General features: G+C 36.8%; 1 protein-coding gene across 1 annotated transcript in view; it reads left to right on the top strand.

Moving 5' to 3' along the window:
- The window catches only part of LIPI (lipase I), a 59,350-nt gene that overhangs the window by 21,748 nt on the left and 11,864 nt on the right, over window positions 1–25,738 (top strand). The window contains exons 3-8 of the mRNA XM_047739185.1: window positions 1,541–1,649; window positions 4,586–4,687; window positions 10,240–10,329; window positions 11,717–11,884; window positions 13,549–13,638; window positions 22,476–22,587. Coding sequence (XP_047595141.1) covers window positions 1,541–1,649; window positions 4,586–4,687; window positions 10,240–10,329; window positions 11,717–11,884; window positions 13,549–13,638; window positions 22,476–22,587 — 671 coding nt within the window. The remainder of the gene's footprint in view (window positions 1–1,540; window positions 1,650–4,585; window positions 4,688–10,239; window positions 10,330–11,716; window positions 11,885–13,548; window positions 13,639–22,475; window positions 22,588–25,738) is intronic.

Here is a 25,738-nt window from a genome sequence, read left to right on the forward strand (position 1 = left end):
CAGAAATCACCCTTCTCTCAAGTGCTCATCACCACCACATCTCTCTCTATAACAGACACTGATCTCCATATGGTTTGACATAGTCACTTAGATCATTCAAACTGCAGGTGACCTAAAACAGCCCTGAATGTAACTGACTCACCCCAACCCTGCTCCTAAATCCTCGACAAATCTAAATGGTACTAAGAATTCCCTCCAAGGTCGGCAGAAGTATGCTACTTTTCAAGATGTTTTTCCCCTCACTTTTACCAGTTCACACTTGATTTAACTATAAACACATTGGCCATACCTTAGAAAGGATATCTAAAGAACCTAATGATTGTCTAGTTTATCCCCTTGGTCCACATGGAATCACTACCCTAACATCAAGTCAGTATAGGTAGAGTTTAAAATAATTAACAATTTTTAAAAGATTTTATTTATTTATTTGACAGAGAGAGAGATGCACTGAGAGAGAGAACACAAGCCAGGGGAGTGGGAGAGGGAGAGGCAGGCTTCCCGCTGAGCAGGGAGCTGGACACTGGGCTCAATCCCAGGACCCTGGGATCATGACCTGAGCCGAAGGCAGGTGCTTAACGACTGAGCCACCTAAGTGCCCCTAAAAAAATTAAAATCAAAAAGATTTAAAGACAAAACATCATAACTGAGTCTTTAAGATTTTTTTTTTAAAATAAGACAGTACCTACATAACTAGGTACAGAATTATATCCATCTATACAAATTAAAGATGGCTGTAAATGTTAGCATATCAAAGCAATAGTGCTTTTTGTATTTGTTTGCTTAAAGGTTTTATTTATTTATTTGACAGAGAGAGAGATCACAAGTAGGCAGAGGCAGGCAGAGAGAAAGGGGGAAGCACCCCCTGAGCCACCCAGGCACCCATGAAATTAATTCTTAACCAGTACCTGGCATATAATAATCATTGAATATAATCAGGAACGGTATAATTTTTACATCCCCCAATTTGGACAAAACCAAACCATCTCTCTGGGGAGACAGTGGAGGTAATTGATTCATCTGTTTTTATAGTCTATAAACTTGATGTCTGTCTTTTTCCCTTACAGTAGTTAAGTATACATGGCTTTGGGCAACTCATTATCAAACCATGTTAATCAATATTTAATAGGTTCCAGGAATAGTTTGAGGCAATAGGATAAAAATAAATACCTCATAAGACTAATGTGAATATTAAATATGAGATTTACGAAGCACTTTTTCAAGGTAAGTACCCTAAAATGTCTACTACCATTTTTACAAAATTCTTTAACTAAATGTATTTTTTTGCATCTACTAGTTTAGGTAACAGATAACAAGGTTTTTAAAAATGTACTGGTATTGTTAAGAGTGTATAGAGAAAAATCAGATCTCTTATGGAAAATGTTGAACAAAGATATAGTTGTTTTCAAATTATAAAATCCCATTCTCCATCTCCCAGAAATATATTAAACTAGGGGAAAAAATAAATTCTAGAATATTGATGTGCAGGGCATAATTTGTGATTTCTGAAATGAAAATCATAACATTGCATTTTCACTTGCAGGATCATGGGGCATCTCTTCATAATTTTCATTTCATAGGTATGAGCTTAGGGGCTCATATTAGTGGATTTGTTGGAAAGATATTTCAAGGTCAACTTGGAAGAATAACAGGTAAAATATTTTTTGATAAAATGTGTTTTAGCATTCTTTAAAGCATCAGAAGTTATTCTGTTTAAAAGTTATCAGTCATAATAGTTCAATAGTAGAAATGACACACATTTATTCTTTTTCTGTATTATATTCAAATGCTAGTCTTTGTTTTAGTTAGATTCTAAAGTCTTGTTTCTTACTTAGTTCTTAACAGAATTGAAGTACTCCTATAGAAATGGGATGAAGAAAATAAATTTCTGCAACCCAAGTGAATTTTTTTTTTAAGATTTTATTTATCTATTTGACAGACAGATCACAAGTAGGCAGAGAGGCAGGCAGTGAGAGAGAGGAAGGAAAGCAGGCTCCCTGCTGAGCAGAGAGCCCGATGTGGGGCTCTATCCCAGGACCCTGAGATCACAACCAGAGCCAAAGATAGAAGCTTTAACCCACTGAGCCACCCAGGTGCCCCACCCCAAGTGAATTTTAAGGACACATTATTGTAACAATCCAGAGGAAAATTTGACCCATTAAATATAGAACTTTTTTCATGTACTAACTAAATATAGAACCATGTACTTAAGCGTAACTGGATGGCTCAGTCAGTAAGCATCTGCATTTGGTTCAGGTCGTGATCCTAGGGTCCTGGGATTGAGCCCCGCATCAGGCTACCTGGTCAGCAGAAAGTCTGCTTCTCCCTCTCCCACTTCCCCTGCTTGTTCTCTCTCTCTGTCTGTCAAATAAATAAATAATACCTTAAAAAAAAAAAAAAAGAACCGTGTGCTTAATTTTCATAAACTTTGACACATTCCAATTATTTTAAAAATTTTATTTGAACAGCAGAAGAGAGAATCAGGAGTTGATATCCCAGATTGAGGGAGTCTAGATCCTGATACCCCTTATATTTTTGTAACAGAATTCCTGCATCCAGAAAGCTTAGTAACCAAATAGTACTGACATGGATTTTCATGCTTCCATTTGGGAATGGTGGTGATTTTAGAATAGAAAGATCATATCCCTCTCCAGTCAATTCAACTTTTTAACAACTATTGAGATCTGTGTCCATAGAAGATTTATAATGATTTCAAGTGTTAATAAAAGTAATAGAGTATTAAGTTAGGCAAAGGGGGCAGGGAGAGGTGAATAAATTGCACAGACAGGATGTTTACAAACCTTAAGTATAACCTTACTATCCTTATTCTGATCAGTTTTAATATTATCCCCATTATTCAGGTGTGAAAACAGGTTAATGGAATGAATGTAGGGGGAGAAGGTCAAAAAGTTTTGAACAGCTAAGCCAGGATTTATACAGAATTTTCTAGCATCCAAAGCCCATTCTGTTTCAACCACTATAGTCATCCTACTTTATGTTAAGATGAGCACCTGGGTGGCTCAGTGGGTTGAAGCCTCCGCCTTCTGCTCGGGTCGTGGTCCTAGGGTCCTGGGATCAAGCCCTGCATCTGGCTCTCTGCTCAGCAGGGAGCCTGCTTCCCTTCCTCCGCTCTCTCTCCTTGCCTCTCTGCCTACCTGTGATCTCTGTCTGTCAAATAAATACATAAAATCTTTAAAAGAAAAAAAAAAAGATGTGTTTACTCACACTTTATTCCAGTTCAATTGACTCCATAGGCCAAGCAATCATCAAGGTTTAAAAGTCCAGCAAATGTGGTAGTTCTACATCAGAATTATTCATGAGAAGAGAAATTTCTGCCTCATTCAGTTAAGTGAGCTTAAATAAACTAGGATAGGAGAAGGGCTTGAGATGAGCAACATTATATTTTATTTTTTAAAATATCTTTTTTGAGATGATTGTATCTTCCATTGCATAGAAGTTCTCAAGTTGTTGAATTTTACCTCCTTCCCACACCCTCACCTTTTTAACACATGCCAGTAGGTCATGAGCCTAGAATTTCTATTTAAAATTTCAAATACGGGGCGCCTGGGTGCTCAGTCAGTTAAGGGTCTGCCTTTGGCTCAGGTCATGATCTCAGGGTCTTGGGATCTAGTCCCATGTGGGGCTCCCTACTCCACAGAGAGCCTGCTTCTCTCTTTCCCTCTGCTGCTCCCCTTCTTATGCTCTCTCTCTCTCTGTGTCAAATAAATAAAATCTTAAAAAAAAAAAACCACCAAAATTTCAGATACACCATAAATAATATCTATAGCCCATGGAACTCTTAATACATTTTTCTTTTCTTGTGTGTATGTGGGAAACTTTTGTGAAAAATGAATGATAAGATAATAGTATGTTTTATGCCACATCCCAAATTGTATTTGGCACTTAAAAATCATATTAGAACTGCAGATAGATCTGGGATGAACTAATAAGGCATGAGGTTCAAGACAGGACCAGGATATTACTCATTTCCCCTCCCTCTCAGGACAGTAGTAGTTACTTATTATTAACTGTAAAGTTACTAGCGGTTTATCTGTAAGTACTACTTCTTTTTTTCCTTTCTTTTTTTTGTTTTTGGTTTTGTTTTATTTTTGTTTTTTATTTGACAGAGAGACAGTGAGAGAGGGAACACAAGCAGGGGGACTGGGGGAGGGAGAAGCGGACTTCCTGCTGAGCAGGGAGCCCAATGTGGGATTTCATCCCAGGACCCTGGGACCATGACCTGAGCCGAAGGCAGATGTCTAACGACTGAGCCACCCATGTGCTCCTATCCCTAAGTACTTCTTAAGTAAAAATGCTAAGAAAGTAAAACCTACAGTTTTGTTGAGGCATCTTTAAGTGTGGCTTAACATTAGATTGTTGATAAACTGATGATTGGTGAAAAGTATCATTCAGATAACGAAGATATTTGCTATTCATCTAGTTTCATTTATCTTAATATTAGTTTTTGCACAAGTTTAAGTTCAAACTATATAGACATGATTATAATGTAATAATAATGCAAACATACGATCTAATAAGCACTGTAGTAGGAATTGATTCGACTGGTAGTTTCTTTCTTGAATTTCAGGTCTTGACCCTGCTGGGCCAAAATTCTCTGGAAAATCACCTAATGACAGATTAGCTTACACCGATGCGAAGTTTGTGGATGTTATCCATTCTGATGCCAATGGTAACAATGTAGGATTTATTGCTAAATTATTTGAAAATGAAAAGTTGTAGACATTGGGGAGGATGAGAACATAAAAGGGCAAAGAGTAGTGGGTAAAGTGACGATGAGTCATTATTATAAATTATAAACATATTATATTATATATAATATATATTATATATTATAAATTATTATAAAATATAAATTATTATAAAATGATTCTATTTCTCACAAGCAATATTTCTTGGAGTTCGTGATGTCAAATGGCACTTTTTGCCATTCGCTTACCCTCTTTCCGGTTTCAAGGACTGGTCTTATCATCCTAAAAAATGGAAACTTGATAAAAAGTACTTCTTCACCTTGTTCATGCTGTTGACAATTTTATTTTATTTTATTTTATTTATTTATTTTTTTAATATTTTATTTATTTATTTGACAGAGAGAGATCACAGGTAGGCAGAGAGGCAGGCAGAGAGAGCGGAGGACACAGGCTCCCTGCTGAGCAGAGAGCCCGACGCGGGACTCGATCCCAGGACCCTGAGATCATGACCTGAGCCGAAGGCAGCAGCTTAACCCACTGAGCCACCCAGGCGCCCCGTCAATTTTAATTGATCAGAGTTTCTCCCATGCTTAATGTTCCTGCTATATTTAGGTTACCATTCTCTCTACTCACTTTCTCATGTGATGTGTATCAAGTAGAAGTGAACATACTGTTTCAGGCACAGATGAATACCCTCCCGTAAAGACAGGGAAATAATTTCTCTATTGTTTTTAATTATATTCCTGAAAATGTCCAACAGGCTGTTGGTAGTTTGAGCCTGAGTGCTTTGGATAGACAATTCAAGGAAGAATTTAGATGGCCCCGAGGCCCTTCCTCATATGAATTTGATGATACTACTATTTATTGAGCACTTCCTATACCTTAGGCAGTGTTTTAGATGCTTTCTGTGAATGAATTACGTCATTCCCCTAATCCCCATGAGATAAGGAAATATCGTCCCCTTTTTATTGCTGTTCAGGAAGCTAGGATCACGGCCACAAGTGTCAGAGCCAGAATTTGGAATCTTATGATTCCAGAGTCTACGCCTCCCTAGTTTGTTGCTCTGACCAGCTGATAATTTACATGTGCTGTGGCTGTGGGCACGGGCAGGATACGGGGCTACCATGGAGAAGCGAGGAAGCCATGCTAAGGCTGTTCTGATTTCCCTGTTTCCTCAGGTCTCTTTTCTCTTTGGTTCGGGTAATTTATTTGCTCCCATAGTCCTCTGAATTGTCCTTGTTGTGATTCATACCAATTCCTTTGTGAGAGATACATATGCCATAGATGCCACAGAGCACAACTTTTCAGCTTCTATGAATACATGCCAGGGGATTGAGCCTCTCTTTGCCTATCGTTCTGTTCCTTTTTTGGAATCCAAGTTCACTTATTTATCCCACACACAGTGCACCTGTTGCCCAGTTCTCTGCAGTTCTCTGAGCTCTTGTTTCTGAAATCCCAACTTCAGCTTTACCTGTGGCCTTTGAATTAGCTCTTCATACTTTTTATTATTTTTCTTTTTTTTTTAAAGATTTTATGTATTTATTTGGCAGACAGAGATCACAAGTAGGCAGACAGGCAGGCAGAGAGAGAGGAGGAAGCAGGCTCCCTGCTGAGCAGAGAGCCCGTTTTGATTCGGGGCTCAATCCCAGGACCCTGGGATCACAGCCTGAGCCAAAAGCAGAGGCTTTAACCCACTGAGCCACCCAGGTGGCCCAAAGATCTTATTTATTTATTTGACAGACAGAGATCACAAGTAGGCAGAGATAGAGGAGGAAGCAGGCTCCCTGCTGAGCAGAGAGCCTAATGCAGGGCTAGATTCCAGGACCCTGGGATCATGACCTGAACCAAAGGCAGAGGCTTTAACCAGCTGAGCCACTGAGCCACCCAGGCTTATTATTTTTCTTTGCATTTTTGGCTTTTCCTAATTAAAAAGAACTGTTTCAGTTTTTTTTTTCAGACCCAACATCTCTATATGACCAGTCTATCAGACCTAACTTACCACTTGATGCCACATTGTTGGCACCTTTGATTAATCTTTTCACAACCATTGCAAATGAGGGACACAGAATTTTGATGCTGCATATCCACCTGTCTCAGGGAATTTCTGAATGAGATACTTGGGGTCAGCACATATCTGGCAGACACTACCTTTTCCTTGAATATTAATCAGCGAGTGCATCTACTTACAGTAGTTTTTGTTCATATTCGGTTATATATGTTAAAACACTACGTGGCCTTCCAAAATTATGAATTGGATAATTTGAACTAACATCCGTGCTGGGATATCAGGAAAAAATTACAGTCCAACATCCAGAAGATAGAAAAATTCCAGGGAAGTAAACTTTTGTAATTCGGAGTTACTTTTCTTATGGCAGGTTTCCTGATGCTTAGAGTATGGGAAGTATTTTTGAAACCCTTACATGAGGCTTGTAAAATATCTTATTTTTACCTTCTTTCCATGAAATGGAGGAATATAGAATGCTTAAATTTTATATATCCAGCCTCCAATTTAATATATTCTTGGGGAAAAAAAATAGAACAAAAATAGAAGGCACAGTGAATATCAATAATTTTTAAAAGGGCACCTGGATGGCTCAGTAGGTTAAGCATCTGCTCTTTGCTCCGGTCTTGGGGTCCTGGGATCAAGCCCGGCACCTGGCTCCCTGCTTTTCCCTGTCCCTCTGCCCTTCCCCCACTCATGCTCGCGCTCCCTCTCTCGCTCTCAAATAAATAAATAAAACCTTAAAAACAAATAAAGGGACACTTGGGTGGCTCAGTCAGTTAAGTGTCTGCCTCTGACTCAGGTCATGATCCCAGGGTCCTGGGATCAAGTCCCACTTGGGCACATTGCTCATTGTGGAGCCTGCTTCTTCCTCTGTCTGTCGCTCCCCCTGCTTGTGCGCTTGCTCTCTCTCTCTGAAAAATAAATAAAATCCATATATATATATATATCTATATATATATATGTGTATATATATATATATATGAAAAAATAAAATAAAATAGAAAAAGTTTTACAGATACTACAGGTATGAAATTGATCATATTATGATGTAATGAACAATATTATGCAAATAAATATGAAAATGTGTGATTATATGTTATGGTATATAAAATAGAAAAATTTTTATGAAAAAGCAAAAGCATTTACCAAACTGAGAAATTAAGAAAGAAAATTTGAATAGTTCTATAAATATTAATGAAATAAAACTTGTAATTTAAAGACTTCCAACAAAGTAAATTCTAAGCAAATTATTCATCTCTACCAAATAATTAAGGGAAAAGTAAGACCACTTTCACACAAATGATTTCAAAGAATAATAAAGAGTTGGAAACTGTTTATAACTTTTTTAAAAGCCATCATAAAAATGTCAAAACTCGAGATAGACATTACAGAAAAAAATTTGTAGATATTCTCTCTTCTAACCATGGATGCAAAAATTCTATGTAAACATTACATTAGTAAACCAATTCTACAACATATAAAAATGGATAATGAATCACACCCAATTTGGATTATTATAAAAAAGCAAGTTTATAATAAAAGGGTTACACAAAAGCTACATGAAATATGAGTCAATTTATATACAGTTCCAAAACGGGCAAATCTAAACTGTGATGTTTTGGGAGGCATCCTTGGAAGGTAAAGAATAGCAAAAAAATTATTTTATTAAAAGATGTTATTATTTATAAAGGAAGGGAGAAACTGGTAATTAGGTAAGAGCTAGGGATTTCTAGGTGCTATTTCTTGACATGGGTGTGATAGTTATAAATAGTGGCTATTTGCTTTATAATAATCTATAGATTTATGTTCTTATTTGAGTACATGTATATTAAATTATAATAAAAAGAAAATTTAAAAAGCCATAGCTACTCTCCTTACCCTCCTTGAATCCAAGGAAATGAATGACCTACACAGACCAAACTTCTCTGCCCCTTCCTTCTGGTAAAGGGGAAAAACATGCCTGAATGAATCAAGGGCTGCTTGTAAGTTAATATAAATATGTCTTTTGCTTCTCCCTGATTCCCGAGGAGTCTTCTTGGTTTGATTCTACTTTAGTGGCAGATTGGAGAAAATGATGTCTCCAACCTGGAACTCCTAGTCTTGGAACTCCATGTTGAATTCAGAATAGGGAAATTGTAACGATCTCCAAAATTTAAAAAAAAAAAAAAATTATTGGACTTATTTTTTTTTTTGGTCATATTTAAGAGAATGCAAACAGATGATGGAATGTAAAGAGGGATTGGCTAGCATACCCTCAGCAGGTCACAGTCAAATCACTCTCATACTTCCCTGGATTCTAAGGAGTTCTGACGAGGTTATCTGAATTGTACTTTGCCTTTCCTAACGCACTAGCTCCCCTCCACTATAACGCACAGGCCCAGTGTCCTCAGGCTCTGCTAACCTCACCAGCAGCTATCTTATTCTGTTAGGTACTGTCACTAAATCCTGTCCTGCATCTTAATCCTACTGTCAGACCCAAGTGTTTGTCTTTGCTAAGTAAATCTATTGTGGATCACTTTCAAGAGTTAATCATGTAGGAAATTTCTTGTGCCTTAAGCCAAAGTGTCAGGAGTCAGGACTTTGCAGCAAGATTTTCAGATCTTATCACATTCCCCAAGTATTCTGAGCTTGCTACCCTGTCTCATTCCCATGACTTCCCCTGGGTTTTAACCCCCATGTTGGTAATAGTGGACCCAGCATTTGCACCTTACCCAATGCCCGGAGGATCCACAGGTATACGGACACCCTTAAGACATGGCTGCACATTTCTGTCACTCTGGCCCACTTTGTTCCAGCTGAAGCGGCTTATGTAGTTTTTTCTAGTTAGTGAATCTAGTACCAAGTCTGAGGCCTTATGCAGAGTGTAAGCAAATGATCCCACTTGCCTAAAAGGTCCTCTATGACTTGATTTCCTCCGGAGCTCCCTCTTACACCCTATGCTCTGGCTAACCTGGCTTCTCTGAGTACTTCAGGTATGCTCACATAATTTCCTACTTGTCTCACTGTCTCACTCACATCCTTCATGTCACTGTGTGACTCTACTGCCTTACTAGGAAATTCCCTAACCAAACTACTTCAAAGTGCAACCAGCCTACCACCCTGACCAGGCACTTAGGGTCCTCTTAGGCCCCTTGTGTCTTCTCTTCAGCACTTATGCTCTGACATACTGTATCTGTACTTGTTTTTTATGTCTTTCTCCACCAAGATGTAATTTCTACTACAGAAAGGAGTTTTGCTCTGTTATACTTTCTTTCTTATATATGTGTGGCTCATGGAACTGCCATGGACCCATAGTAAATTGGTGACTGGTAAATATGTTAAATTAATGACATAATTTTCATGAGGAATTAATGTGAGGCATTAATACCAGAAAAATGCATCTTTTTTTAAAAAAAATGGCCTCTGTTTTATTTTCAATTCAAATTTTAGGAGTCACTTTCAGTGGAATTTATAGGAGATTTTATTTTGTAAAAGTGTTGTTGACCTGATTATATTTACTTTGTGATTTCTGAGTGTTTTTCTTTCTAGGTTTAGGCATTAAAGAGCCTGTGGGACATATAGATTTTTATCCAAATGGAGGAAAAACACAACCTGGCTGTCCTAAGTCCATTTTATCAGGTATACCAATGAATGAATTACGTATCATTTGAATGAATTACGTATGATTCAAATGATGAAAGAAAATCAAATTTACTTTTTTCCTTTTTAATCTGTGGGTAAGATTTTGATCACCCTTGCTCATGATTCGGGGGAGTAATTGTCAAAAAATGGTTGAATTGGATTTTTCTCAGTTCATAAAGTTTAGCAGTCGGTATCCCATCTGGTCATGGTGGGATCCATTGCATTAGCTTCAACAGCTTTATTTTATGATTTTAAACATTCGAAGTGCTAAGTCAGTGAAGAAGCACCGAGGGCCTGGGTGTCCTGTAACATGAGTTTGGTATCAGGATTTAATCTTTACCATCACTCCGATACCATACAAGTACAGATTCATAATCTCTTGTACTCGATTCTTTTTTTTTTTTTAATTTTTTATTTTTTATAAACATATAATATATTTTTATCCTCAGGGGTACAGGTCTGTGAATCTCCAGGTTCACACACTTCACAGCACTCACCATAGCACATACCCTCCCCAATGTCCGTAACCCCACCCCCCTGCCCCCAGCAACCCTCAGTTTGTTTTGTGAGATTAAGAGTCACTTATGATTTGTCTTTTTTTTTTTTTTTTAAGATTTATTTATTTGACAGAGAGATCGCAAGTAGGCGGAGGGGCAGGCAGAGAGAGAGGAGGGGTCAGGCCCCCTGCGGAGCAGAGAGCCTGATGCGGGGCTCGATCCCAGGACCCTGAGATCATGATCTGAGCTGAAGGCAGAGGCTTAACCCACTGAGCCACCCAGGCGCCCTGTTGCACTCAGTTCTTAAATAAGTAGCTGAGCCGCTGCTCCAGGTGTGGAATTTGGCTCACTTCAGAGTCATAGGAAGCAATGTTTTGATGTCTCCAATGACAACTTGTCAAGTAACACATAGCAAAAGGCCACTGTGGCTAGAGAAGTTTGGTCAAATGTTATAAGGATGTGAGACGTTGGAGAAAGAAATAGACATGATAAAGCTTTAATGTTACCTGGTTTCCTGGTCCTCTCTGACACTGAGTAGAAATGTTAGTGGTGTGAGGTTAGACGGGAAAGATGTGCACAGAGTTATTAACTATGGTAGCACTGTGTTTATGGAGTTTGTCAGATTATTGAAATTGAACATTTTTTTCCTGTGGTAATTAGTACTTCAGAAAAATTTCTTATAAATCTCATGTAAAAGCTTACTAAATTTAAATTTTTAATGTTACTACTTATTTAATTGCTTGAGATAAAACTGTGCATTGTAGTCAACACTTTAATATTCATAAGCACATAGTATTGAGTAGAACGTAACCTTTAATTTTTCTCTAGTTTACTTGAACTTGGTTTAATACATCTGTCCTTCCTCTGCTTGATTTTTAACACTTAAGGAATTCAATATATTAAATGCGACCACCAGAGAGCAGTTTACTTGTTCATGGCCTCTTTGGAGACAAAGTGCAATTTTGTTTCATTTCCTTGTCCTTCATATGAAGATTTCAAAGCTGGTTCATGTGTAGACTGTGACTACAACAAGGGCAAATCATGTCCTAGGCTAGGTAAGCGAGACTTATAATTAAGTTTCAATGGAAAATGAATCACATAATTGCTAGTATTTTTGCTGGAAGCTTCCATATTTACTTGTGAACATGTTAGCATTTTATGGAAAAATTACCTGGGAACAACCAGAGAAAACAGTTTATTTCCTACTAAATATTTTTAAGGTGTTTAGTGAAGAGAATTTAATCAACGGCTCAGTGGAATTTAAACAACTGTGCTCAATGTAGTGTGCAAATTTGGTGGTCCATGATGACCCTTGCTCTTGCTTTGTAAAGGAATCTCACTATCATTCACCTGTATTTCCACTAAAGAAAGACTGCATTTTTTTTTCTTGAGACTTGTGCGTTTTTAGTGGCACTGAGGGTTTTTATTTTTATGGTAAGTCTTAGGAGCAAGTGGAGAGGTGTAAGCCATAGTTAGCTTTTCATTTGCTATTAGCAAGTAGGCATGAATCATATATGGTTCACACCTTCCAAATCGATAAATCTTGGCAAGAGCGGTTACGTATTGCAACTTTCGATAAGGACAGCCTGGCGGTGGGAAATTATAGAGGAAAAAAGAATCCACATAAAAATAGAACGGTAGAGCTGAAAGAGTCTCAGAGGCTGTTTTTTGCTCAGGATTTTCTGAAGAGATCACCAGACCCCAAGCTTGTCAGGAGCATGTAACATCTTATCAGTGTCATGATCAGGATCTGCTAGAAATGTTTCCGAAGCCAAAGGGGCTCAATGAAATGGGAAGCAATTACAGTGACTGAATTAAACAGCTTTCTGCAGTTTTCTTGGGCAGGAGGTCTATACTAAGGCACATAGAGAATTGCTAAGAGAGGCAGGCAATCTGCAGGCTTTGCCAGACCTATTTTCTCATAGACCCCTTCTGTCCAGAAGACGTCTTGTGGGATTCCTTTTTTTTTCTCCAGACCTCATGTTGGGGATTGCTTTTCTGGTCTCATTGCTTTTCCATTTAAGTGAGAAAACTGTGACCCAGTGTGAACAGAAGGATTATGTAAGGACACAAGTGAGAAATAGAGTTAAACTTCTTAATTCTCAATTCAGTGTTCTTTCTATTACATTCAGATTTCAAGTTCGGTGGTAGCGATGTGGGAACAGACAAGTACATAAAGTAGGAAGCATTCTAAATATATGTGTATATGTGATAATATTTCAAATGTACTAATAACATAGGTATCTGGAATATAGATGTTATCTATACAATACACTTATGTTACACATGCATCATACATCTATGAATATGTATACGTAGGAGAACTGGGAGCTGTACTCATGAAACTAAATTTTGTGTTTGTTTTATCTAGCCATTTTATTCTGCTGAATTTACTAAAAGGAGGTACATGTAAAATTCTGAATTTATAAAAAATAGTAAAAACTGCTACAAATGGATTGTAGCCGTATGGAGTCCGCGTAGCTCTGATAAGGTTTCCAGGGAGGGCATTTGTTTGTGAATCTTGAATTTGATTTATAATGTAATTAAAATGAATAGACTATAAAATTATTTGGAAAGTGGTTTTAAGTTATAAAAATCATAAATTATCATCATAATTATTGTTATAACACATTGATTCTTTAGTTGCTTTAGCGATTTGAAAGCTTTGTATGCTCTTTGATGGAAATCTGGTTTCTAATGTTTCTTTCTCAAATCTTAGGTTATCAAGCTGAGCTATGGAAAGATGTTTTAAATGCAAGAAAAGAGACCACTGTGTTTTTGGATACTACTGGCACAAGTCCATTCTGTAGTAAGTTAACATTTTCAGCAAGTGAACAAATGATTGCTTTTATATACTAATTTATATTTCCTCCAAAAATGTTCTTCCTACCCACCTAAATTCCATCATGTGATTTCAAGGAACTCCGAAATTTATTAGAGTCCAATTCAAATAAGGATTTGATTTTTTTAGTTTGTTTAATTGTTCATCTCTTGAAGGATATCAGGGATATTTTTAGTTTTTGGCTGTTACGAATAAAGCTGCTATGAATATTTATATACAAGTTTTTATGTGAATTTACATTTTTATTTCTCCTTTATGAAGGCCTAGGAATGCAACTGCTGGGTCAGAAGCTAATTAGCCTTATAAGAATGGCAAAGTGTTTTTCTGTGCGCTGTACCATTTTGCAATCCCCCCAGCAAAGTATGAGTGATCCGGTTTCTCTGATTTCTCACTAGCAGTTAGTGTTGTCATCATTTAAAAAAAGTTATTCATTCTAATAGGTGGATAGTGATGACTTACTGTAGTTTTAATCTTTGTCACCCTGATGGTCTATGATAATGAATGTCTTTCCTGCATATCGTCTTTGGTAAAATATGAATTCGTGACTTTTGCCCATCTTCCAACTGCATTTTTTGTAGGTGTTGAGTTTTGAGAGTTTTCTTCGTATATTTTTACAGTAGTCCTTGTTGGATGTTGGTTTGCAAATATTTTCTCCCAGTCTATAAGTTGACTATCTTTTCATCTTCTTTTCAAGGGCTTTTGCAAGGGCAAAAGCATTGACTTTTGATGAGATCTAATTTATCATTTTTCTTTTCATAGAACATGTTTTTTGTGTCTGAGAACTCTTTGCTGAGTTTAGGTCCTGAAGATTTTTTCCCACATTTTTTTTTCTTAAAGTGTTAATTTGTTTTATGCGTTACATTCAAGTCTGTAATTCATTACAGATTGATTTAGTTTTTGTACGGTATGTGGGGTTTAGGTTGAGGTCCAGTTTTTTTGTTTTTGTTTTTTGTTTTTTTGCCTGTGGATTTCCATTCGCTCCAGCACTATTTGTTGAAAAAGGGCTATCTTTGCTTTATTGAAATGCTTCTGTACATTTATCAAAAATCAGTTAAGCATACTTGTTTAGGCATATTTCTGTTTGGTCTAGATTCCATTTTCTGTCCTATATTTATCTGCTTATCCCTTTTCCAATATCACACATTGTCAACGACTATAGCTAATACTATGGCCTTAATATACGATAGAATGACTATTTCTTCTTCATTCTTCTTTGTCGTGATGATTTTAGATATTCTAGGATATTTGCCTATCAATAAAAATTTAAAATGAGATTCTCTGCATCTACAAAACTTTGGTTGGGATTTTGTTAGGAATTGCATTAAACTGATAGATTGATTTGGGGAGAACTGACATCTTCACCATGTTGTCTTCTGACACATAGACATGTTACGTCTCTACACGTACTTCGATTCTTTGATTTCTTTCATCAACATTTTGTAATTTTCAGCACAGAGGCCCTGTGTATCTTTTGTTACATGTGTGCCTAAATAATTATTTTTAAAATATTTTTGAAGTGATTTTAAATGATATTTTAAAAATTTTATATTCCGTGTCTGTTGTTAGTTTGTAGGAACAGGAATATTTTGTATTGAGCTTGTTTCTTGGTACCTTGCTGAATTCATTTATTATTTCTTAGATTTTTAAGATAGATTTCTTAGAGTTTTCTATGTAACAACCATATCATCTGCAAATAAAGAGAAACTTTTACTTCTTCCTTCCTAATCTGTATACCTTTTATTTCTCTTTCTTGACTTGTTTCAGTGGCGAGTACTTCCAGTACTCTGTTAAATAAGAATGGTGAGAGCAGACATCTTGTCTTATTCCTAATCTTAGAAGAAAGCATTGTTTGCTACTGTAGGTTTTTTGACCATGGGTTATTTACAAGCATGTTGTTTAATTCCATGTATTTAGAGATTTTCCTGTTGTCCTTCTATTACTGATTTCCGTCATTGATTATATTATTTAGGGTCATTATGTTTAGAAAACAGATTCTATATAATTTCAGTTTTTTAAATTTTTGAATTTTTTTTAATAGTCCAGGATATAGTTTATCTGGGTGACTGTTTTACAGGCACTTGAAATAAATGTATATTCTGTTTTTGTTGGGTGCAGTGTTCAATATATGTCAGTAAGATTCTGTTGGTCTCCAATATCTTCAACTCATTATGACATCAACTCGAAGTCAAAAAATCTCTCCTAATGTCATCAGATAAAAAATTCCAAATCATATCATTCAATTCCAAATCTCAATCAGATTTGGATAAAGCTCTAGGTAGAATCCACCCATAGGCACAATTACCTTCATTTGTGAGTCTGTGAAACTCAGTTATCTGCTCCCAAAATACATTGGTGAGACAGGCATAGGATACTAGTCATAGTATTAAAAGGGGAAAAAAAATGAAAGGAAATGGAGGCAATAGTCTGAAGCAATTTTATAGTCCAATGAAGCAAATCCCATTTGGTTTCAGGGGTTGGGAATAATTCCCTGTGATTTATTTGCCCTGGGATCTGCTCTGTGGCTTCATGACTCCATGTTCTAGCTTCTTAGAGTCATCTTTTTTCTTCTTTCTTTCTTCTTTTTTATTTTACTTTATTTATTTTTTTTTTTGTATCAGTGGTAACTTATGCTTACAGCTGAATAGTTTTAACAGTCTGTTCCTTGCCTGAAAAATTTTGGAGGTCCAACAACATTCTTTCATTTTGTACCCTGTCTCCTTCAGTCCAAGCTGGCATGGTTTATGCTACTACAGCATTGTCAGAAACCTTGTAGATGTCCATATATGTCAGAGATTCATTCTGTTAAAAGAGAGGTACTTCCAAATATCTTTTGTAGATAATCCTATCTCTATTTTGGCTTTCTGCTGAGATGGCTGAGGGAATCTAAGAACCGCATACTTAATCTTTCCAAAGAGCCTTTTGTGTTACTGAATACTGACTTTTTGATTGTTCTAAGCCAAAGGGTTGTCTAGCCATACTCCTGGATTTTTCTCTAGAGCGTGGTTTCCTGATGACGAGTCTTAGTGTCAGTATCTTTCGCAAACCTGAGAAGATAAGGATTTTTCAAATCATTCTGTCCACGTTGGTTTTTGTGTGACACTTTTATCTCAATTTATGTTTTTCCTCTCCCAGTTTCACTGTAAACACCAATAAGAAACAAGGCCAGATTTATTTACAACTTTTGCTTTCCATATAATTTCAGGACACAATTTTGTTAGGCTTTCTGTGACTATTTCGCAGGTATTCTTTTTTCTACCAGTTTCCAATAACATGTCCCTTCCTTCTGAGGTCTCACCAGCAGGGGTGTTACCATCTGCATTTCCACTAACAATGTGTTCAAGGTAATCTAGGTGGTTTTGTTTTGTTTTTTGTTTTTTTTTTTAATCATGCTTCTCAAAGTTCTTTCAGCTTCTGTGCATGGCCGATTTCAAAAACCTCTTCCTTATTTTAGGTATTTATTACAAGAGCTTCCCATTCTTCACATTAAAATATGGATTCATTTTCTGTCACTAACATAACAAACTACCACAAATTTAATGGCTTAAAAAAGCAAAAATCTAGTCCTGTAGAGGTCAGAAGACGGACACAGGTGTCACTGCAAAAACTGGGGTGTCAGCAGGGCTGCATTTCAGGAGGCTCCAGGGGACAACCTGTTTCCTTGAGGTTTTGCACTTCCGGAGGCTGGCTGCGCTCCTTGGTTCATGGCCTTTTCTTCCCCAGTGGTGGCTTGAGTCTTCCCTCACACCCACTGCATCTCTTCAACCCTTTTTGCTTCACCATCTCTTTTTAGGATTCTCTACTGTCTTACATTTCTGCTTTTAAGGCTCTGTGATTACAATCCTTGTGACTACACTGCTCCCACTTGGATAAATCAGATAATCTTCCCATTTCAAGGGCAGCTGATTAGCAATTTTAATTCTATTTGAGATCTTAATTATGCTTTGCCATTTAAGGTAACATTCACAGGTTCCAGAGATTAGGACGTGGATCTATTTGGAGAGGTCTACCACCATGACAAGAAGCACACAGAATTTTTCAGTTTCCTGATATCAACATTTTCTGTGAAGTGTGAGAACTTGACTTGCATTTTGGTTTCTTTACATTCTCCACTTTAAAAACTCATTGTCTTGAGTAGCAGATTGTGTGATAATTTTGGTCTCAATCATCAAGTATATAAAATTCACAAGGAAAAGGGTAACTATTGTATGCATGCAGCTGTCTTCCCTTCCCATTTTTACCTCTTTGTTTTTGATGCATTAAGATGATTTCAATTCGTTTCTATTTGAAGAAATCCCTTCTGACAATATTTAAGAGATTGAGTCTGCTAATAAGAAATTCCTTAAGTGTTTCTTTGTCTTAGTGTGCCTTTATTCCTCCTTTATTCTCAAAGGATAGTTTTGCTGGATATGAGGTTCAGAGCTGAGCTCTTTCTTTTGGTCTTTGAAAAAGGTGCCACATAATGTGTGAAGAATGCTAGCCTCCATTATTTCAGATTTAAAAAAAAATCCAGGGTGCCTGGGTGGCTCAGTGGGTTAAAGCCTCTGCCTTGGGCTCAAGTCATGATCTCAGGGTCCTGGGATTGAGCCCCACAACGGGCTCTCTGCTCAGCGGGGAGCCTGCTTTCCCCTCTCTCTCTGCCGGCCGCTCTGCCTACTTGTGATCTCTGTCAAATAAATAAATAAAATCTTTAAAAAAAAATCCATTGTGACTCATATTGGTGTTTTCATATAGATAATGCATCATTTGTCTTGGGCTGCTTTCAATTTTTTTCTTTGTTTTTTGTTTTCTGACATTTAATGATGATACGACTAGGTAAGATTTGTTCAGGTTTATTGTATTTCAGTTTCACTCAGCTTCTTGAATCTGCATATTTGTTTTCTTCACCAAATTTAGAAAATCTCTGGCCATTGTTTCTTTGAATACTCTTTGGTGCCGCTTTCTTTTCTCTCTTCCTGACATGGTAACACAGATACTGTATCTTTGTTGTGGTCTCACAGCTATCCGAGGCCCCCGTTTTTCCCTCAGTCTCTTTTCTTTCCGTTGCTGCAATTGACTGGCCAGTTGATCTGTGCTTACATTCGCTGATTTCTTTCCTCCCATCATCCACCTACCAACAGGCACATGCAGTGAGTTTTATATACATTACCGTAGCTTTCGCGTATGTAGTTTCTACTTTGTTTTCCTTTACAGCTCCCATTTTTTTTTTAAGATTTTATTTATTTATTTGAGATCACAAGCAGGCAGATAGGCAGGCAGAGAGAGGGGAAAGCAGGCTCCCTGCCGAGCAGAGAACCCGATGCGGGGCTTGATCCCAGGACCCTGAGACCATGACCTGAGCCGAAGGCAGAGGCTTAACCCACTGAGCCACCCAAGCGTCCCAACAGCTCCCATTTCTTTGCTCACATCTTTCTATTCATTTTTTTCAAGAGGCTCTAACTGACTTTGAAGCATTTTGGGGATGGCTTCTTTGAAATCCTTGTCAGATAATCCCAGCATCCGATTCATCTCAATATTGGCATCATTTCATTGTTCCTTCTCACCAAAGTTGTGGTTGTCTTTGTTCTCGGTATAATGGGCAATTTTCAGTCACATCCTGGACATTTTGTTTATTATGTTGGAATTTGAGTCCTGTTTAAATCTTTTGTTTCTAAGCAGGCAGCAACTTTGTTTAGATTTTAGCTTTATGTGTTCTGAGGCTGTGGTTTCTTACATGTATAAGAGTTGAAGATGGTTTATGCATAAAATTGCATTTTGACTCCCAATTTTATCTGATTCTATCACAACAACAATTTATCTCATAGAGACTCTGAACCTGTGTTTTCTTTTCTGTCTTGAATATTATGTTCTATAGTATTTTATTTCACATGTTACTTAACAATCAGCATTTTTTAGGAATGTTATCATTACAACAAATCCTCACCCTATTTGCCAATTTTAGTTTTCTACCTTTTTTTTTTAAGATTTTATTTATTTATTTGACAGACAGAGATCAAAAGTAGGCAGAGAGGCAGGCAGAGAGAGAGGAAGGGAGGCAGGCTCCCTGCTGAGCAGAGAGCCCAATGCAGGGGTCTATCCCTGGGATCCTGACCTGAGTCGAAGGCGGAGGCTTTAACCCAGTGGGCCACCCAGGCGCCCCAGTTTTCTACCTTTTTTCTTGTTATCTTTTCCCTCTACCATTTTTTCCTTCTGAGTCTAACTCCTATCTTACTAAAATACACCCTTAGTGACTTTTTACTACTGGTCTCTTTCGGTTTGTTTATTTCCTTGAAAATGACCTTATCTTTTCCTTACTCTGGAATGCAAATTTAATTCAAGATAGAATTCTACATTGAGAGTATTTTCACTCAGCACTTTGAAGATATTAATTTTCTTTTCAGATAAATTTTCTTCATTTATTGTCAGTGTAATTGTTTCTGGCAGATAATCTATAGTTTTCTTCTGGTTGAATTAATTAATTAATCTATTTATTTTTTATTTATTATTATCATTTTCTAGTCTCAGTGGTTATTTTAAGTCTCTTAAAAATTAAAGAAAGATATTTGTGCTATTTCAAAATAAAGACTCATGTATTCTTTTAATATATAAAAAACTCAGTAGTCAGCTCTTCAAAATTCTTTCTTCAGAGCAAGTTGGATTTTGTTTTTTCCAGAATTTATGTAGCATAGTCTTAGAGCATTTTTAATATAATTTGGAGGGGCTGGGGAACTTCACCAAGTGATGAGTGCTAATTTAAATTCCATATTACCAGGGCACCTGGATGGCTCAGTAGGTTAAGCATGGGACTCTTGATTTCCTCTCAGGTCATGATGTCAGGATTCTGAGATTGAGCCCCGTGTCTGGCTCCATGCTCAGGGCAGAGTCTGCTTATCTCTCTCTCTCTCTCAAATAAAGAAATAAATAAAATCTTATAAAAAAAATTCCATGTTCCCTGGAGTTTTTTATTTAGTCTTGGTAAAATTTTCCCCCCATCTAAGACTCATAGACAGCCAGTAGGAAGAATTTTCCAAGTTCCTCTTTGAATGGCAAAGCAGAGAATAAAGGTGTCTGGCTCTGAGCGGGGACTTTCATTTCAGCTCTGTCACTTGGCATCGGGTCTCCTGTGCGTGGAAGCTGACACTGCAGCCCCAGCCTCCCTACATCCTGTTCTCAAGTCCTGAAGGTATCCAGAGCTTTAGTCCGTCTTAAGTTTTGCCTTTACTTCCTCTACATTTCTGTTTCTTGGTATTTTTCCTACCTTCATCTGAGCTTGGTTGTGTATTTGATTTAGGGATTGTACACTCTTCATTTCCATGTACTTGTAGCGAGAGGTGGGGTTATTCTGTAACATCTCAATGTGCCATGCTACCAGAAGTTACCTGAGAAAGTCTGAGCATCTGCTTTATTGGGTGAGGTGGAACAAAGTATTTTGTCTAAAGCTGAGCAGTCGCTTCAAAGTAAGAAGTGGTCTTCAACTGTCTTTCTTGTGTTAGAAATTGATGAGGTCCGGTGATTATTGGAGGTAGTACTCAGCATCAGGAATAAAAGAAGTTACTACTCTTGCCTGGTTAGTAGCAGCATTTAACAGCTAGCATGCATGATTTTAGACATGCATTTTCACGGGAAAATTTCATAGTCCTTGTTCTGTTTTTTGTACATTTTTTTTCTAAGATGGTTCACAGTACAGGGACTAGTGTCTACCTCTCTTATGTAAGGTATGATAGAGATGGACTGTGCATTCTAGTCCTTATCACAACAAGATTGGGATAGAACTAGAAGAATGGGTATCATCTTACACCAGATTGTAGCAAAATGTAGTCCATCTTACACCAGATTGTAGCAAAATGTAGGGGCTGGGCATCTAAGTAATAATGGCATCTTACCTGAAGTATGGGAGGAAAAGTGGTTATTGATGTTAAGTGGTAAAAGGGGTAGACTTAGTGAGCACTTAAAAATAGCTCTTTGCTGTGAATTTAAATCCTCCATTTTTCTCGGTATTTCCCCTTCAGATGTATCAACATCTTCCCATCATAGAAATGAAAGTATCTTAAACTTGCAATCTCAGCTAATCTTCTAGCTCTTGTTTGAAGGTGGAAGTAGTGGGATCTTGAAGCAGTTCTGGGCTGTAATTTTTAGGTTGGTGTTTCTGGCAGAGCCTTATTCTCTGGCCCTCAGTAATTATTTGAACTACATATTTCCTAATAAATTCTTCTTGTGCTAAACAAACAAACAAACCTCCCAGGGAGTCAGAACTTTCTGTGTAGCTCAGACAATATTGAATATGGGGGTAAGTTCAGCATCCTTACTTCTGGAAGATTTACTCTATCAATTTTTAGCTGGGGCATTTTGAAGAAGAACTAGACATACTTAATTTTACAGTCATTCCTAAACAACCGGTGAAACTGGGGGTTATATTTGTCAAGCAATTTTACCTAAGACTATTCATCAGATAATTAAGGAACATTGTCATGTTTACTTTGGTTGTGCTATTGAAAAAGAAAAAGTGCTTCATTGACCTAAATTCTGAATTTTCTTGGTGCAGACCAGTTAGTATTCTCTAATCATTTGGCCAGCTTTTCACCATACCTATGACTGTCTGGCAGGCTTTTTCATTCCTCATTTTCAAGTCCAGTTAAAAATTGCCAAAAAATAAAATGTATTACCCATGTACTAAATGAATGGCTCTCAATATTATGTGCATATATAATATGTGCCTACACTGCATACATATATACATTACATATATACACGTATGTGTATCTGCATAGACACAAAAAATAAGGAAAAAAATAATAATGTGAATTGCATTCTATATTTTTGTGTTTTAGCCTATTATTTTGTTCTCACTATGACTCTTCTGGATGAAACTATGGAGGATGGCTATATTAGATTTAAATTATTAAACCACCTTGGAAAGGCTAAAGAGCCAGAGCTCTATGAGTAAGTATACTTTGGTATTTTTTCTTTGATCAATTAAATGTTTTGTTTTCTTAAGCATCTACTTTTGAATATGATACAAATGGTACAAATTTTCTATCCATTGAGCCTTAAAATGTTCAATATTAAAAGAATCTCAGGTGTGTATTTTAATACATTCATTCTGTGGTGGAAGACGCAAAATACGAAGTTGACGGACTCATTTATGTCATACACACCCAGGAACTACAAACAATAGGGGAAACATTTTTTTCCCTCTCATTCTCTCCTTCCAGTGTTCTTCTCAAACTACCTTGCCTTCTAATTCCCTCTGGTTTTCAGGCAACACGTGTTCACAGTGGTGTGAATAAATGTCTGGTAACTTCTGTCAGTAGAGTGACCCAGTTTCAGCACTTCTGAGAACCACTCCCAGTCACAAATCCCACAAATAATAGAAGAGGGTTTTGTTTTTACTTAATCTTCTATTTAACTCTTTGTGTATATGTGTATATGTAGGTATATATTCATATTTTTTGAAAAGATTTTATTTATTTATTTGACAGACAGAGATCACAAGTAGGCAGAGAGGCAGGCAGAGGGGTGGGGGAAGCAGGCTCCCCACTGAGCAGAGAGCCTGATGCGGGGCTCTGTCCCAGGATCCTGGGATCCACCTGAGCCGAAAGCAGAGGCTTTAACCCAGTTAGTCACCCAGGCGCCCCTATATACATATTTTTAAAGTTATCTAATCATCTCAAAGAATGTTCTCAATTTGAGTTTGTTGAATGCTTATTTGTATATTTAATAATTACTCAAACTAAGAAATTCATTATTTCCTATTAAACAAAAGAATGATATGAAGGTGTGTGCTACTATTAAAATTGTAGTTTATAACCTGCTGTGCTAGACTTCTAGAAATCTATTAAATAACCTAACTTTTCAAAAGGCTCACTGGTACCATGTCTAGTGATGAAATAAAAGATACATTTTATTTTGTTGTGCCTGGATTTAGAACAGTTTGGTTTAAGTTTAGTCTTATTCTTGGTGACATCATTAATACTTCAAGAAGCATAGTTGGCATGTCCAGCATTTACTGTTGTCGTAGTCTTGGTAGTTACAGTACCTGAATTGATGAAATCTGAAGTATGTTGGGCTTCAGGCCTGCATACGTCATGATGTCCAAACTTAATCAACATTAAAGCGAACCAGGGAAAAGTCTCTGCACGCTTATATATTTGCACATTAGCATTGCAAACAATGGAAGTGATATTTGTAATTTTAACCTTTGTTTAAAATCTAAAATGATACTACAGTGTAAAAAGTATTCATAACTCATAATAAATGAAGTTTGTTTTGTACATCAATCTTTAATACCTTGAAATTCACAAAGAAAAGTAATAGTAAAAGAAGTATATTATGATAAAATATCGAGAACCTATGTACTGAAGTAACATAAAGACTACTTCATCATGGGATACTAAGGCCATTCTTGGAAATAATATTCTGAGTTATAAGCCAGGGAAAATTTTTTAAACATTGAGCTAAACATATTTTTAATATTAGATCCTTAAAACTTTAATTTTCTTAAAATGATTAATGGCATTGCACAGATAATTTAGTAGTTGGTTAGGACTGGTGATGAGTGAGCATCAGTTATTTTTTTTTCCCCTTTCTTCAACTTCCCCTCAGTTACCCAAAGAAGAATATTAAATAAATCAAATTAGGATTTCAGATTCTTCAAATTCTTCATTTACATCAAGGCTCATCTTTTTTTTTTTTTTTTTTTAAGATTTTATTTATTTCTTTGACATAGACAGACAGTGAGAGAGGAACACAAGCAGGGGTGTGGGAGAGGGAGAAGCAGGCTCCACATGGAGCAGGGAGCCCGATGTGGGACTTGATCCCAGGACCCTGGGCTCATGACCTGAGCTGAAGGCAGATGCTTAACAACTGAGCCACCCAGGCACCCCATGGCCCATCATTTATTAAGAGACACTTAAGTTCTTGCTATTTCATTTTGAGCACTGATAGTGTTATAATAATAAATAATTTATAATAGTTTATTGCTTTAAATCACTTAAAATAGTGGATATATGTGCATATATATAAGACATATGTGTATGATCCTTTATCTGTTTTTATAAGACCCATGCTTTCTTGGTTTTTGAATCCACCTCTTCAGCACCAATGGACCGTATTCAGGCATTTCACCAAATAATGGGTATTCAAGATAAAATAGTACTATTATTGTTCTCAAGGAAGCCACAGAATACTAGAGGAGACTAATGCGTGTTGGTAGCTCTGAGTAATAAGTTCTGTAGTAGCAGAATACTTACGTGCTATGGGTGTACAGAAAAAGAAGCAAGGGAGCATTTGAAGGGGAGAGACTGCAGTCCAGGAGTGGAGAGAGAGTGCTTTCAAAGGCATGGAACCAGGAAAGTACCAGAGTTCAGTAACAGCACAAAGACTTACAGTCCTAGAGAAGCTGTTGCCAGCTTGTTCAGAAAGCAATGAAGTTGTGATTCTTGATTTCCTTTATAAATATCATGGTCTGTGCAGAACACCATGAAATATTGATGCATTTTATTCACATACTTGCCTTAGTGCATTTTTCATGAAGGAATATAAAACATGGATGACATACTCATGGTAAATCTGTCCATTTAAGCCTGGCCATAGGTTTTCTTGTTTTTCTATTATAACGCTTTGCTAATAGCTTTGGTCATGCTTTGGGATTTGAACTGTTTCAGAAACCAAAAGTCAGAAACTTTTAAATGACCTTTTGTTTCCCTTTTCAAAATTGAAAGGGACTGTTTGTTCACTGTAGAAAGTGTGTCATACAGTAAAAAAGGAGAAGCATATATAATTATATCATTCAGGGATGTTCACATTTACTAATTGGTCTACATCTTTGTCTCCTCCTCTTCCTCTATTTCCTCATTTCCTTCCTCTTTCTTCTTGTACATACCCCTGTGCATTATTTTTTTCACAGAGCAAAATTAGGATCTTATCCTGATTTTTATACCAAATGCTAAGTGTAATCATTTTTTATGTCACTAAAAATTACCCACACATTATAATATGATGCCAAATATATTAATACATCAATGTAGGAGTTTAAACAGGAGGTATCAATTTTGGATATTCTCGTTAGAATGATTCCCTCCGAGGATGAGTA

Source organism: Lutra lutra, chromosome 1 (assembly GCF_902655055.1).
Source record: "Lutra lutra chromosome 1, mLutLut1.2, whole genome shotgun sequence".
In the NCBI taxonomy this organism is placed as follows: Eukaryota; Metazoa; Chordata; class Mammalia; order Carnivora; family Mustelidae; genus Lutra; species Lutra lutra.